The following is a 16,140-nucleotide window of genomic DNA, read 5'->3' on the forward strand; positions in this document are numbered from 1 at the left end:
GAATCTTATCATATTATTATTGCCCTTCCGTATTGTTCATAATCGCGAGTATCTTTGTGACAGAATATTGTTGTTATACACATGAATGTTAAAATTCCTATTTTACATGTTGTTTCAATGAAACTCGTATATACTTACGAGGATAATTTAATGACCAGTACGTACATGGTCGGCGAAGTCGGTTTATACTATTCGATCAAAAAAGACATAAATTCCTTTACTAATATCTATACGAACATACCAAGCACTAGAAATATGACTATTAACAGGGCTTAGCTGATTCTACTTCAATATACTTAATCAAATCAGCTCGCTCATCTGCCTTCTTCAAACCGGCGAACACCATCTTCGTTCCTGGGATGTACTTCTTAGGGTTCAGAAGATATTCGAATAGGGTTTCACGTGTCCAGACTACGCCCTTAAATGAACCAGTAGTAGCAACCCACAAGACGAGACAAAGATTGAAAAAACATAGTTGAATATGGACACGCAAGAAATCTTGGGGAAAATGTAGTTGTGAAGGCCACTCAAAGGCGCCCTTACTTCTCGACGCTCTAACTTACTCTTTTCTCTTAGTAACTAGCTTACATTTCATGGATCCTCTAAGACTAATGCTTACGTCTTAGGGCTCCGTTTGGTTCAGTTTACTCCGAGAAATAAGGGCGCCACTGAGTAGCTCCCCAACAATATTTTACCTAAAAATCTTAGTACACTTACCTTGTTCTTATTGGCAGCGGAGTAGTCGAATCCATCGACAGTTCCTGAGGTGCGTCCAATGATCCCATGGAGAGTTGGCCCAGTCTTCGTTGCCTTAGAGTCGACAACGTGACATTGAAGACATCTTTGTTTGAAGACCTTTTTGCCCCTCTCGTAGTCACCTTCTGGGATATCTGCCATTTCCGCAACCTTAGGAATCAAAAACCTTACTATGCTGACAAAAAAGTTAAACGAATAACAAGTTCATGAAGCAACAAAAAGCAAAGCAATTTGTGGAGAACAAGACTCGGGCGAAGGAAGTTTTCGAGGGGGCGCTGCCAGATGCGGAGGGGCGTGTCTACGGGCGGCACGAAAGAGTGCAGGGACGCAGAGGCGGTTGTAGTTCCAAATGTAATAAAAAAAAACTCTGGCAAAGTAAGTGAGGATAAACCTATTCATTTAAAGCACTTTAAACGACAATAACAACAATTTATTTATTGCATAACAGATAACAATACCCAAATTACGCGAAGTGGGTGGTTGGACGTCTGGTCGTGAACTGTGACACGTTTCTTCGCTTGCTGACGCGATGAGGAAGAGGGAATTTGATTTTCGAATCGTGGAACATCTTAACGCCAGCCCTCTTTGTGTCGGCAGCCTTTACAGCCTGCACCTTCAGGATGTGGATGCGATCAGCCTGTGCACGATGACGAGCTCCCATATCACGATAAGCTTGGGTAACAGCTCCAGCGACAGTGACATCACGGTACTCTCTGTACATGTTGTGATGACCAGTACGCGAGTCATACTTCAGCCAAACACCGTAGTTCTTCACAGAACCAGCTGTCTTGTCGGAGAAGATCTGAAGGTATAAAAGAAACTTAGGACGCACAATAATTTCGCACGATTCTTTTCTCGTACCTGTTTGCATGACAGAATTTCCCCGTTGGCCTTTTTGACCCTACGGAGCATAGAGACGAAGTACCAGAAGCGAGATTTCGCGATAACATGGTTGGAAGCAAAAATCTGCATTTTCCAAATAGGAGTCACCGGCTCTTTCTCGGTCGGGAGTTTGCGCCCAACAACCATGTACTCCTTCAAAGTTTCTCCCAACGCTTTGGTCGGCATTTTAAACCCTAAAGAATAAATACGTATGATGAAACTCAGGAAAATACTACAACGTAACGAAACAACAGGTAAAGAACACCATTCGTACCCCTAAAAAAAGTGGAAATAGACAGAAATAGGCCTAATGACAGAGTAATGACTAATACCAACTACTAGTAATCCCGGGTTGAAAATTTACACAGAACTTCCAATCAAACACAAATTTCCCTAACACGCACGAAAATCAGCTAGTGTATGAAAAGTGTGTGGAAATACGTGATGATTCGTGTTGCGCTTTTTAATACCGTAGTTTGTGCTTATTTTGCGTCAGCACTGAACCTGTGTCATGCTGCTTCTCGGGTGCGCGATATGAACGATACGGTGATTTCTGTTGTTGTGGGACGTGATCGGAGGTGCTGTAGTTTTTGTAGGATTCGTGCACGGACGTTGAAATTTATCATAGGACGATCGGGATAGGTCTGAGCTTTGTCATTTGACGTGTCGCACCTCAGAACTCCCCGGTTTTTCGCAATTCCAGGGGATCTTCTCAATGTTATCTCGTTCTTATATGTTGGGCCGTTCATTATTAGGACTTCAACGGTGCATTCTTGAATCCTGTGCACCTTTTGCAAGCTCTACAAGCGAGTTTGCAAAGGAACAGACGAGTTTGATTCACATTGACAAGCATTTCGATTCTGTTCCAAAAATCGAAAGGAATAAAGACACATTCTTAGCCGCAATAGGTGAACTGTTTTCTAAGGAAAAAGCTACGGTAAGGATTTCTCTCTTGTCGGAAGCTATCCATTCCATATTTTTTAAGCTGCTTTCAAAGAGAAGAAACCACGGGGTCATGTCGAGTTTATTAACACTGCTTTGAAATATATCAAAGAATATGGAATACATAAGGATTTGGATGTTTACAAAGCTTTGTTGGATGTTTTTCCGAAGGGAAAAATGATCCCTCAGAACACATTCCAGGTAAAACCTTACACTTTTTTTCTATTTTAAATAGCACCAATAATTTCAGAGGATATTCTTGCATTACCCTATGCAGCAGAATTGTTGCGTTAAAGTTCTAGATGAAATGGAATGGAATGGTGAGTGGACGTGATTTCCTTTCCTTGTAAAGTTTCGAAAGTACGGGGTAGGTTTTACGAGTTTTGCTGGCCGTACTTATGCATTTCTCTCATTTTGGATTAAAGGCATCACCCCACGAATCTGAGGTGGTACGGATTTCAGGTGGAGTAGTCGTATACGGGATAGTAGATTATGGAGAGGGGATGATTCCGTCCATTTCTTCCTAATTGCCGTAAAAAACGGCCCGGAAGATACGGCTTCGGGCGTTCCGGCGCGCTATTTTCTACAAGAAGTTCGACTGGAGTGGACCAGCCTTGTGCACGCGCCGCATCTTCCGGGCCGTTTTTACGGCAATTAGGAAGAAATGGACGGAATCACCACCCTCCCATAACCCATAATCCTCCCATAATCTACTATCCCGTATACGAATACTCCATCTGAAATCCGTACCACCTCAGATTCGTGGGGTGATGCCTTTAATTATATCTGGATCAAAGGCAGCATATCACGGAATTGGACTGGTTGGGATCTCTCTACGAATAAACATGTGTAGGAGTGTGGTTCATGGCTATGGGCGGCGATCACGCTCCGCAAAGTAATTCGGAAGAAGCGTTAGAAACAGACTAAAAGTTGTATCAGTCCCCCCTACGATGCAGCTTAGTGCGATACAATGCGAGCAATTCCCAATGCAAGTAATGTAACTCTAAAACAACCAGTTGGAGCTCGCCAACCTGCACAATCGCAGACGCGTTGCAGATTGCCATAGTCCAACTATCCTTAGTAAAAATCGTTGAGAACGCGGGTATATCTAGAAATATTTCACACTTTTTTTGTTGATTATTAGTGGGAATTGAGTGTGATCAAGCTCATGCTTGTGAATTACACCCTTACAGCCATCTCTTCATGGTGAGATCCTAACAACGTCAGTTTCGTGGTATCCTGATTTTAATCAAGAGGAGAAAGCAACAGTTTGTTTGCACAGGTGTTCAACCCGACAAGGAAATTCATGACATTGTAGTGAACGCATTTGGTGAATGGAACTTCGCCACAAGGAAGGTTGTAAAGTTTCTTAAAAACATTTCTTTTCGAAATAAAAATATTCTCGAGAGATAGCGTTTAGGTGAAAAGGATGCTTTACTGGATGCCAAAACTGAAATATTCCAACAAATATTTGGACCGTAGGGACGTCGAAGGTTAGAGTCCTCTTCGAATATGAAAGAGAAACGCTGCCCAGTTTTGCTTTTTTTGCGCAGTTATCTTCATCTGAAGAACACTTGTTCTTCTATGTTTTAATGCTGAAAAGTTTCTAGGAAAAGGACTATCTGCTCCAGAACTTGCTGGGATAGCACTAAAAATGATGAGCCGAGATCCTGGTACGGAGCTGACTTTAACGAGGGTTAGTTTTTCATCATTAGACTTCTTTTTTTTAAATACAATCTTGAATTCCGATTAAGGACATCTAATATACGTGTGGTATGAAAGTTGTGCATTCAAGCTCGCTTCCGAAGGACCGCAAGACAACCGTTGGTTTGCAACTGCACAAAGCTTAACACAGAGGAATCTAATTCGCGGACTACATGATGAAACTGAGGTTGTTTATTCTCATCCCTTACTCATCCTACCTACTGTTTCCTTCCAGCTTACCACTGGAGTATTTCTGTAGTATTGACTGCAACCCCGTGATGTAAACTTCAGTTCAGGTGTTCATTGATGGTCCATTCAAGGTGTACGTTATGGAGCACCAAGTAGAATACATAGTGATGACATGTGCACCTTTACATACTCATCATAATGAGTTTAAAAAAGAAGAGGTATAAGGTTACATTTCTCCATGAATAGCTTTGCCAATTGCTGCGTTTATCTTTATCACTTTTTAGTTTGAAGAAGATTTCTCACATTGGTTCAGTGAATGGAAACGGGAAAGTTTGGAGAGGAAACGATCTGTACATGAGCAAAAGCATGAAACAATTTTAGCGATGGGGGCACTGTACATGTACTGAAACGTTGCACATTTGTTACCAGGTTTTAGAGAAATTAATGCACGCTTTTCTGGTCACGGCTTCAAACTCTTATTTTCACACCAAAGCTGTTGCTTACTGATCCATGTATTTATCCTTCAAAAATGTGTCTTCTCTCTTTAAAACTTCTACAGCAGATCTCTTCTTTCAAATTTCTACAACAGATTTCCTCTTCATTTTAATTTCTCCTAATTTGGAGCTGTTAAGTTGAAGACGGTAGAATGCTTTCTTCTGCTTCTCACCTACTTCGTTTATACGAACTGAATATTGTGAACAAATAGATGTGAAGAAGCGCATCTCTATATACTCTTTCTACTAATGTAGAGAGACATTTCAAACCTGATTTCGAGCTTTTCCCACCTCTCATATATACCTGCTTGAAACATAATGTCAATGAAGAAATACTTCAGCAGAGAACCAGCTGTTAACATCACCGTTTTTTGTTTTTGTTGCTTTCAGAAATCAGGGATTCTGTTATAAAAGTGGCTGACACTTCGTCTCGTATCAGTTACTGTAAAATCTTAAGGATATTGAACTTAATTAGAGCACTCGATAGTAGCTGGAATATCTGTGTTTGAAATGGAGGCTCAGAAACCTGCATTAATTTCTGGACAGCTTGTTCTTTTCTATGACAGTAGAGAGAGGGAGAGTGATGCGTATATTTACAGGAATGACAACAGGACAGCTTCTTTATGGCTGGAGCGGCTTCACGAAGAGAATCCCAGTTTGAAGAAATTGAAAACACGGTTGCGGCTCGACAAAAATGAGAAGCATAACACAAGCTTTTCCTAGCAATTCCGTTATTAAGGTATTAGTTGTTGTGGCGCAGTTCTCGATAAAGTGACATTCTTTTTATTTTCTCAGTTTCAAATACATTTTATTCATACAGTGATGTAATATGTACATTGCTTATAAACAGTGAATAGGACAACCTAAAGCTTAGTCTGACCCAACAGTTCGACTTTTGTTCTTTCCCTTCACTTCCTTGTAGGGTACTACGTATCTTTGTGGTATGGGTAGGGGTGGAGAGTAACCAGTACTATAAGATGGGTCCTCAAACGTAACCAAGTAATCTTCTGTGGCAAGTTGCGGCACTCGTTGCACGATTCCTAGAACTATTCACAGTATCCGCACATCTATTACCACTTATCCTGGCATTACCTTTATAGAAACACGTAGTCTGCGGATATAGCGCTAGAACAATAGCCTCCACTGGAAACAACGCATGCGCATCTCTCTCAGGGTCAGCTCTCCACTTCGGTAACGGTATAAGACGACGTCGAGCCATTGTTAGGCGTACCTGTTAGAAGAGGATAGGAGAATCACAGGTATTCTTTAAAGGCATCACCGCACGAATCTGAAGTGGTACGGATTTCAGGTGGAGTATTCGTATATGGAATAATAGATTATGGAGAGGTGGGTGATTCCGTCCATTACTTGATAATTGGCGTAAAAAACGGCCCGGAACATGTGGCGGACTCGTTGTAGAAAATAGCGCGCTGGAACGCTCGGAGCCATATCTTCCGGGCCGTTTTTTACGGCAGTTAGGAAGAAATGGACAGAATCACCTCCTCTCCTTAATCTACGATCCCGTATACGAATACTCCATCTGAAATCCACCTCAAATTCGTAAGGTGATGTCTTTAAGTACAAGAAACTTACTTTTTGTTCATCGTCAACATCCTTCACATCGTATCGTCCTGTGGGACTTACTGCAACCACCTGCAATTTGTTCGATGTTATCACCATGTTACTATCAGCAATGCATTTTCGAACAAAAACTGTGCGGCGTTTTTACCTCTGCTAGGATCCAGTTTTCGTCTACGTATGCTGCAACGGAATCACCAGACTTGAGCGGCAACGTTTCAGGGATAGCAATAGCGCCAACGAACGGGGGTGGAAAACCATCAACTCCACCAACCCATAAAGGTAATGTTGTACCCTGTAAAATATGTGAGAAATTGCATACTCGCGTGAACCCAATCTAGAGTCCTACGCTTAGTATTACGTGCACTTAATTACGATGCTTTTTGGCGCCCCTATGGAAGAATGCGCTTAAAGGCATCACTCCACGAATCTGGAGTGATGCCTTTAAGCGCATTCTTCCATAGGGGCGGATTTCCGGTGGAGTATTGGTATATGGGATCGTAGATTATTGAGAGAAGGGTGATTCCGTCCATTTCTTCCTAACTGCCGTAGAAAACGGCCCGGAAGATACGGCTTCGAGCGTTCCGGCGCACTATTTTCCACAAGGAGTTCGATTGGAGCGCGCCAGCATTGTGCATGCGCGCAACTTCTGGGCCGTTTTTTTTTACGGCAATTAGGAAGAAATGGACGGAATCACACCCCTCTCCATAATTTACTATCCCGTGTACAAATACACCTGAAATCCGCACCACCTCAGATTCGTGGTACCCTGCCTTTAAGTCAAGTACTATGATTAGAGTGAAGCGCAGCATTAACACCACTATGAGCCAATGTGCCTTCGAATGAACAATCTCATAGGAGAATCTCATAAAGAATGAATTCAATTTGTATTCAGAAAGAGCTACACCACGGCGTAGATTACGACGTTAAAGTCTGAATAATAATCACTCGCTCAACAGAACTGTGTGGACTATTATGCATAAGTAAACAATCTGAAAGCTTATTATCCACAAAAAAAGTAGCAGAAAAGAGCATTTCTTAGTAGATAAGGATGCACAGCAGCAGCAAAGTTAGAAAAAAGTTAAAGAGGTCACAAGACTCCGCAAAAAAGGGATCTCTAGAAAATGGCTATGTTCTTATGACTTTCATATTGAACATTGTTTCTCATTTCTATTGACATATTTGCTTCTCAAGATAATAGGCAATAGTCTTTCCAGCCCTTGAAGGCAGCATAACACGGATCTGACGTGGTGAGGAAATATGCGGGAAAAGCTAGAGATGAGGCTTTAGTTTGCGGGATCCGGGGAGGCTCCACTCATCTCTCCAAAAAAAGAAAAGAAAAAAAAACAGGATGAAGGACGTAGTTTTTCACAACGATTTCAGTTGCAACTTGCCCTTGTGCACGCAACGCATCCAACTGCGTCTGTCGAAGATCAGCGATATCTTCTCACTAGTCTAACTCAAACAAAACCATTGAACGGGGTGCTGAGGGGATAGGAACCTGTACATAGATGTGCGTTCTAACGCACCGTTGGGAATAAAGCGGTTTTCAGGGAGTTTTTTTTTACGATGGTGAGGGAGAGATGAGCGGAACTGCCCCGCATCCCGCAATACAATCCATGCCTAGCTTTTATTACGGCTTCCCTCACTATGTCAGAATCGTTGTGTGCTGCCTTTAATTAGTTTTTCCTACCACATCTTTCTTTATTTTTAACTTCTTTCTGACAAAGAGAAAAAACGCAACTTGCGAACACCCATGAAAACTGTATAGAAGTGGAATGCAGAGGACAAGAAAAATGAAGTAGCCACACATAGATCATGTTTGTTGCAAAGGTTATAAAAATGAAGATGAAGGGGAGAACTCATGTCCATGTTAGAACACCCAATGAAATAAAACCTTGTTAGATCCAGATAGCGCAGATGTAGTTGAGACAAGTGCTAGCTTTAAACACCTAGGTAATAGGTGATAAGATAAAAGGTAAGATAGAAGCAGAGGAAACTCCCGGTTCGCGGGAGTGCATATCAGCTAATAACCGCTGCTGCCCTATATTTATTAAAATTTTCGAAGCAGTAAGTTTAAATAGCACACAAAAATAAAAAGTAGAGAGAGAAATATTTGAGGAATTACACAACCAGGCGTTACTTTCGAAAATTTCGAAGTAGGACGTGTAGTTTCGAAGATTGGGAGGATTGTGTAGTCTTCTTGAATAATTTATAAGAGATGACTCAAAACGTTGGACGTACCACAAATGGATCTTATAGTCCATTTAAAATTAAGATATGGATTTAATTTCGAACAATTACGTGTCATCCTTCCATAATCAGTTCAACAAGGTTTTTTTTACAGATGCCTCATTGGTATCAGTGTTAAACAAACGTTGTGAAGACACTTTAATGAATTACTGTGGAGACCTATGTTTCAAGTCAAATAAATACAAAGGAACAGGAGCCAACACAACTGTGGAAATCTCAAAGTGAATTTCATTACTAAAGATATAAATGGTGAAAAAGTAACTACTTTGAGAGATATGTGCTCCATTACCCACCTGAAGGTTGATCAACTGCATTAGTGCATGACGTTTTAAGTGAGTCTTCATTTTCGTCTTATACTCCGATTTTCGTATCCTTTCGATGTCACACAGTAACCTCCTGAAAAGAGCTGGTTTATTATGGAGAGTTACACGAAGAAATGGAAAAAGAAACAAACTGTCTGTCTCTGTCTCTCTCTCTCTCTCTTGACCTTCCTTGGATGCTCAAATGGTAGACATTTTTATGTTAGATACAATACGATACTGTCTTGCGGAAGTTTGAAAGAGCGTGGACATTTCAACCACAGAAGTTTAGAAATTAAGATTCTGAATCAAATTCATCCATCTGATCCAAAATTTTACGACAGATTTTTAGAACAGGACTGTACCATAATTTTCCGACCATTAAATTGTTTTAATAGTGTTCATCTAGCTCATTAACTATAAATTCGATTCGTTCTTATAGAAACGTTAATGGCAAGCAAAAATGATAATGCAGGAACTCAGTACGGCGTCTTAAAACATTAAAATTGGCGGACTTTTCATCAAGAAAGGAAGAACTATACGGATAACGTTCATAATGTAGTCCAAGGTCTCACGGATAATCTACTGCATCATCTCCAACTACATAATAGTGAAATTTGAGCTTAAACACACACTTAGCATGAGGAATAGTTAATGAGGACGTGGATGAAACCTGCCTACCTCAAGGAATCCCTATCCGCTGCGTCCGTCGTTTTTATGATGAAAGTTATCCAGGAGAGTTAGTTCCTTACAAACAAAACTTTCAGCGGAAGAATCTCACCTTATATATTCTCCTTCGCTTTCACAGGCTTTGAGCAGTGTTTGGTAGAGAGCAAGCGCTTTCGCCTTGTTTTTATGACAAAGGGTCCCTCCCTTATCCGTATAAGATTGTAGCGCTTCCAGTGCTTCGTTGACACGATCCTGTCGACTTCTAACGTGCACTAACTGAAGGATATTCGAGATTTCAGAAGATTAACACAAATGAATGAGACTATTTTTAACAGCTTCACCTTTCTATGGACGTCACCAATGGCGTTAGTCCTCCTCTCATCAGCGTACTCTTCATCGTTTTTCTTATGGCGAACCATTCCGACTGTTACACAGTTATAGTCAATGAATGTATCTCAATAGTCACATTAACAGTGAACGTAGTTTCGTTTATTAAATGACAAACGAGTGCCAAACACTTATGAGCGAATCCGAAAAAAAAGCACGTTTTGGAGAAATAAGCATCATGCAGGTAAGGGGCTATGTAAATCTGATCCTGAATACAACACTTATGATGGAAATGCAGATTGTGGCGCAATTTGCGTCGAGAGGAGTCAATCCTCCTGTCGAATAAGCAAAATTTACCAAGGTACGGTCAAGACGTGCCATGAAACTGTTAAGGGTAGTTGGGGGGAGGGGGGATGGGGAGGGAGGGGAGGCACCATTATTTCTCGAGGTAAATAATCAAATTAATGGGGCTCTAAAGCCTAAACATTGGTCTCAAAGGATCCATGACATGCAACCTAAGGTTACTAGGAGAAAAAAAGTAACTTCTAGCGTTGGGAAATAAATGCGCCACTGAGTGCCCCTCAACTACATTTTTCCCATATATAGGTTTACTACAAGACAATTCCACCTGAATAATAATATATTTTTTCCCTTTTAAAATAAAAAAAAATAATTTAAGGAGTTGAAGGTGTTGGAGGAAGTTGTTTAAAGTGAGATGAGAACTGTGGTAATCCTAGTCGAATGGAAAATAAAGGACGATCTTCTCAGCCATACCACAGACCAAGATGAAAATTGGGAAATTGGGACGACAAGTGCTAGCTTCATCCACTACCAATACGCAAAATTCTGCAGCGGCACTAAACAACAACCAGTATGTGAAAGAAATGAAAACAAACAACAGATGGCGGCGTGCTCGCTACTGAAGTGGTTGTGGGTGGAGCACGATACTTCGAGTAGGACGCGTTAGCGCACCGGCGCTCTATGGTCGCACTAGTCGTAGTGTAGGGGAATTTGGAAGTATATACTACGGTATTGGTGTCCAGTGAAGTGTTACATTAGTGAGTAGGTTGCATGAATGTATGGTAATAAGTATGAGGGGAAGTCGCAGCACTTCAAACTTAGCATTGTTTTACTCGATTTTTTCTTCAAATGTGGGTAAGTGCTCTGGCCATGGTGTGATCGCAACGAAATAGAGTTAGGTGCAATTGCGCGAGCGCTTGCTCGCTTTTTCGCTATGGTCCCAAAGCGGTGCGGTGGACCGCAGCGGTTAAGACCAAAGGGGGACCTTCGCCAGCAAAATTCTCCGCTGCAGCTCGCTATGGTCCCACCTCGATTCCAGCCGCTATCTCCACCGCGCCGCTCAGAGCGCAACTGCACCGTGGTTCGACTAGCTTTGACCCGATTATGTATTCATGATCGTAGTCCCTGTCTTGGTGTTGTTTTGGAAGAGGTGGTTGGCGTTGATCAATCTTTCGAAGCTCTCCACTTTCGCACTGTCTTCGACTGTACTTCACGCCTGGCTATGGCTGTCTTACAGCTCTTTCTACTTTCATTTGTACGCTTGTGTGCGAATAACTTCCGTTCTTAGCAAGAACCTTTTCCGCACGACACGAAAACTATGAAAGATTTCGGCGCTGATTTCCCTCTAACGACAAAGAGGACGCGACGCTGTTTGCGGACATCACAACAAAAAAAAAAACAAATACCGCTTACAAATCAAGAAATCAGATGGATCTGGAGTACCAAGCACCAGCACCAGAGCTGAGACTTAAAAAAAAAACACAAAGCGGATTTGTCCATTCACGTAAGGCACGGACTTTATTTGCGATAATTAAATCGGTGGACAAATCCGATGATTCTGATCCATCCAATTTTTGGGTGTGAAGGGTTCGTTTTCCTTCCCTCCTGTGACTAATCCAAGCGTCTCCAAGACAAATGATTAATGGATTTCCTCTTGTCTCTTTATTATACGGTTATTTCAAGCATTAAAAATGTGTCGAAGTTGTGTCGAATGTAGAAGCAGGATTTCTACGTGGTAGGAAAAAAAAGAAAAAACAGTTGTGACATAAACTATGTACTGGTGTTGAGTGGAAAGAAAAGATTAGATCAGAAGACAAAGGTATTCCCTATTCTCCAAGCCGTCCGTACCTAGTTCTTTTCTAATAATTATGTGTATATAAAAGATAGAATGTTGCGCGCAAATCAGTTTGCAAGGGATCGTGAACGCGTTTCACATCAACTCAAAATCCGTTGGAGTTTGTGCATGTGTGTGTGTGGCTCATACAATATACTCGGCATCTGATACGTCAAGACATTCTTATCTCCCAAGACAAGCCTTGTACCACTTTATGATCAAGGAGCGATGAAATGCTCGGTTGGCCGTAGGCGGCATCGAGCCATGAACCGCGAATTCGCATGCGAACCTGTTAACGTCATCGACAAATTGGTAGGATCCCTCTCCAGAAGCCTGGAGTGGTAAAAACGCTGACTTGACAGATTGGTTCGCCCCATGGAGAATCTCTTCAGGGTTGCGTTCATAAGTCGCAAACGATTCTGACTTCTGAAGTCGAGCACGTGAGCGCACCGGAAAAGGATTGATCAGCGAGCGCCGTGCTCCTTAGCCTCTATCCATTGGGAGCATATGTGCATGTACACGCAGATGTCATTCGCTCGAAGAACTCTTACACTAAGAGAGAAACTCAAGAAATTTGGACGAAGTCAGCGAAGGAACCAGACTTCTTCAAGGAACAGGAGGGTGCGACAAGTCATAGACTTCAAGTTGAGTTCTTTGATGCATCGACGTCTTTAAGTAGCCGGTAGTAATTCCTTTTAACCTTGCATCTCCACTTCTTGTAAGGTTTAATGTCTCGTTTTTTTGGACGTAAACTCTCCAACACCTTTTTTGTCCTTGTGATAATGTTGTCAGTGCTTTGCTGTTTGATTCAAATTCATACCACCGGATTGCATAAACGTATAGAATGCTGAATAGTTTTAGATTGTTCAGATTGTTTCGTTGGTTTGTATGAGCCAAGATAAAAATGATAAAAGTACTGGCAGAAGAGAGGATTATATCATTTTCACCTCAAGCAGCTATTTTCAAGTCATGGACACTTTGAAATTAAACGTGCTCTATTGCACGGTCTAAAGTGTCCTTTTTGATTTGACAAGTGTCCTGATAAAAAATGTCCAGTTCAAAGAAATGGCACAAAATATAATATAATAACAACAACAACAAAGGATATTATGGTAACCCTCAAAATACAAATCCGTATTCGTAGCAAGTTTGGAAGCAGAAGAGGAATACTATCTTTACAAATAACGAATGCTTAGAAAAGAGATATGATTCACATTTGCATCGGAATAAATTCTCTGCATCCTTCTTTACGACGATCTTAGTATTAGAATAAAAAAAGCTTTCCTAAGTCTTTGTGGCGAAAAGGACTTGGAATTAAAAAAGAGGAGAACACCTGATGAACGAACCAGTTTCCGAGCCGCAGAGGTATCTATCCCCTTCTTAAAGGCATCACCCCACGAATCTGGAGAGGTGCGGATTTCAGGTGGAGAGTTCCTATACGGGGTCGTAGATCATAGAGAGGATGGTGATTCCGTCCGTTTCTTCCTTATTGCCAAAAAAAAATGGCCCGGAAGATGCGGCGCGTGCGCAAGGCTGGAGCGCTCCGATTGAACTCGTTGTAGAAGATAGCGCTGGAAGCCGTATCTTCCGATCCGTTTTTTACGGCAATCAGGAAGAAATAGACGGAATCTCCATCATCCATAATCCACGACTCCGTATAGGCATAACGCACCTGAAACCCGCATCACCCCAGATTCGTGGAGACGGGGTTAGTTCCGCTCATCTCTCTTGCATCGCTGCAAACAGCCCCCTCCAGAATACTGTTTTGTACGTCTATTGCAACGCTCTACCCCCTACGCCGCCTCTTCCCTGTGATTCGTCGAAAATAAGTTCGGACCGCGTAGGGCTGGCGCGCTCCAATCGAATTCATTGTAGAAAATAACGCGCCGAAACGCTCGCTGCCTTATCTTCCGTGCCGTTTTTTGTGGCAATTAGGAAGAAATAAACGGAAGCACCCTTCTCTCCATAATCTACGACCCCGTATACGAATACTCCACCGGAAATCCGTACCACTCCAGATTCGTGGGGTGATGCCTTTAAATGGATAACTTTAATGGCAGCGTATCACGAAATTGACATAGAGTAGAAACCTGATGGAGAACATAGAATTGGGTAACGTAGATTACGAATATGGCCACGCTTGACTTCGCCTTATCGTCCTAAAAAATACCGTGAGAAAGCAGCTACGTTCTTCTCTACGAGGTACTTTAAAATGCGCCGCATCCACGTGCGAGCGGTAGAGAATCAATGAGGTTTCCGCTGCAGCTTGTTCAAGTAAAATCAATGGGTAGGCTGCTGAGAGAATCGGAACACTTTTTTTTATCAGGCTTCCACACTACGTAAGTTCCCCCATACGCTGCCTTCAAGAAACTGCTACTACTCCATTAAGACAATCCGAAATTCGCTCGAAAGCTGGTGAAATACCTGGTGAGGATCAAAAATGAAGACAAGTAATTATAGATAGAAAAGGTAGAAAATTACTGAGAGTCAAGAATTCGCACAAGCAATAGTTGTATGATGCTATCGAGACCAGTCTGTCGGGAATCCAGAAAACCAGCTAGTTAAAGTCGAATCAAAACAAGTGTAATTTCATAAGCTACGGGACCCTTGTGCTGCTAGATCTCCTGGCTTGCTCACCAGTGTAGGGTGTAAGTTGCATCTTCCTCATCGATTTGATGCTGATGATTTGGAACTTCGGACAGTGTCCAGTTCAGACTGAAAATAGTACTGAAGTATTCTGTCGTGTGCTGCCCATTTCTCTTTTCACGTCCTTCCTTTAGGACACAGAAGTGTACAACAATACCGATATTGGATTATAATCATCATCAATCAAACTTTCATCTCCCGACGTTTATTGCTCTGAGCGGATGAAGCAATCGGTGTTCGGACAGCCGTGTTCCGAAGATTCTGGCTCTGTGAGAACTCCGACACAACTATTATTAGTGCAATTTGAAGAGTTGTAGTCAAAGTCAATCAATGGAGACTTGCACTGATAACGAATAACACCGTTCACTGATTGCTTTTTTTGTTACGCACTAAAGTGCTACGTTTATCGCTCATCAGGGTTAAAACTACCAATGGAGGGCTGCGGTTTCTGTATGTAGTGGAAGCTCCCTTTTTTAGGCAATTCCTCACACACTTATGACGTCCTCGTCCTTCCTCAATCCACTTCGGAGACCAGATTCCTCGAGCGGGGGCAGGATTTGAGAACCATACAGCTACAGGTTTCACGACCGTAATACGTAGGGTATTCGAGTTCAACTATGGAATAATAATAAGGAATAATTACGACAAATGTTCAAATAGCAGTTCCAATTGGAATGTGTTTTTCTGTTTCTGCAGACAAGTTAAATTGTTAATGGGCAATCGCTAATTAATTGTTGGTAGGCGACGTTTAGAAATGCGGAGGAGGCGACGAGAGTCATCGAGCGAAGTCTACGGAGTGCTTGTTACAGTGTTTCCGATGTATTAATGATCGAAGAGCTGATTTGACACGACTAAATCCTGAAACCGATCTCACCATCCTTAATCTCTTCATACAGAACCATATGTAGAGTTCACGGCTATGCTTTGATTGTGGTTAGCTAGCGTCTGGTTTCAGTCTTTACGCAATTAATTGTCAACAATTACTCTTATTAAATATTCAACTCGACAGCCACTCAATATTAAAACCAGAAACGTGTCCCTTCTCCATTCTTTTTTGTCTCGTCACATTGCGTTTTATGTTAAGGAATCACGGATTTGCCACGAGGAATAGTTAGTAGTACGCATTGGCACCGAATGACGCGAAGTGGGTCCTTACAGCAGGGTTGAAACGAACTGAATTGAGGTGCACGTGCGTATGCGGCTGAGCTGCAGGTGGCGCGCTGAACTTCTCGCTCAGTGGAGCTGGCAACGGTGTCCAATCAGCAGC

At 42.0% G+C, this 16,140-nt stretch overlaps 3 protein-coding genes across 6 annotated transcripts; 1 reads left to right on the top strand and 2 right to left on the bottom strand.

Moving 5' to 3' along the window:
• Positions 1–262: 262 nt before the first annotated feature.
• On the bottom strand, positions 263–2,151 carry RB195_002536 (uncharacterized protein; the record flags this gene model as incomplete). Of its 3 annotated transcripts, none has more annotated exons than XM_064199841.1 (4): positions 263–418; positions 718–906; positions 1,370–1,558; positions 1,618–1,824. In XM_064199841.1, the coding sequence occupies 4 exons, from the start codon at positions 1,822–1,824 to the stop codon at positions 263–265; spliced, it is 741 nt and encodes a 246-aa protein (XP_064055722.1). The 3 variants fall into 3 exon arrangements, with proteins under 3 accessions (XP_064055722.1, XP_013292127.1, XP_064055723.1); XM_064199842.1 differs by lacking the exons at positions 263–418; positions 718–906 and adding exons at positions 1,913–1,973; positions 2,143–2,151 and having other exon boundaries at positions 1,220–1,558; positions 1,618–1,832; XM_013436673.1 differs by lacking the exons at positions 1,370–1,558; positions 1,618–1,824 and having other exon boundaries at positions 718–897.
• A 21-nt stretch (positions 2,152–2,172) lies between these two features.
• Positions 2,173–5,690, top strand: RB195_002537 (uncharacterized protein; the record flags this gene model as incomplete). 2 transcript variants are annotated; one of them, XM_064199844.1, is made up of 13 exons in its annotated part: positions 2,173–2,184; positions 2,235–2,280; positions 2,342–2,403; positions 2,459–2,546; positions 2,624–2,781; positions 2,831–2,900; positions 3,863–3,936; positions 4,001–4,073; positions 4,191–4,276; positions 4,376–4,471; positions 4,581–4,691; positions 4,758–4,873; positions 5,567–5,690. In XM_064199844.1, 13 exons carry the CDS (start codon positions 2,173–2,175, stop codon positions 5,688–5,690), a joined length of 1,116 nt encoding a protein of 371 aa, XP_064055724.1. The 2 variants fall into 2 exon arrangements, with proteins under 2 accessions (XP_064055724.1, XP_064055725.1); XM_064199843.1 differs by lacking the exons at positions 2,173–2,184; positions 2,235–2,280 and having other exon boundaries at positions 2,354–2,546.
• Positions 5,691–5,837: 147 nt separating this feature from the next.
• Positions 5,838–10,185, bottom strand: RB195_002538 (uncharacterized protein; the record flags this gene model as incomplete). Its single annotated transcript, XM_013436670.1, has 7 exons — positions 5,838–6,007; positions 6,060–6,198; positions 6,561–6,620; positions 6,697–6,840; positions 9,092–9,194; positions 9,879–10,042; positions 10,108–10,185. 7 exons carry the CDS (start codon positions 10,183–10,185, stop codon positions 5,838–5,840), a joined length of 858 nt encoding a protein of 285 aa, XP_013292124.1.
• Positions 10,186–16,140: the final 5,955 nt, after the last annotated feature.

This window comes from Necator americanus, chromosome IV, assembly GCF_031761385.1.
Source record: "Necator americanus strain Aroian chromosome IV, whole genome shotgun sequence".
Taxonomy (NCBI): Eukaryota; Metazoa; Nematoda; class Chromadorea; order Rhabditida; family Ancylostomatidae; genus Necator; species Necator americanus.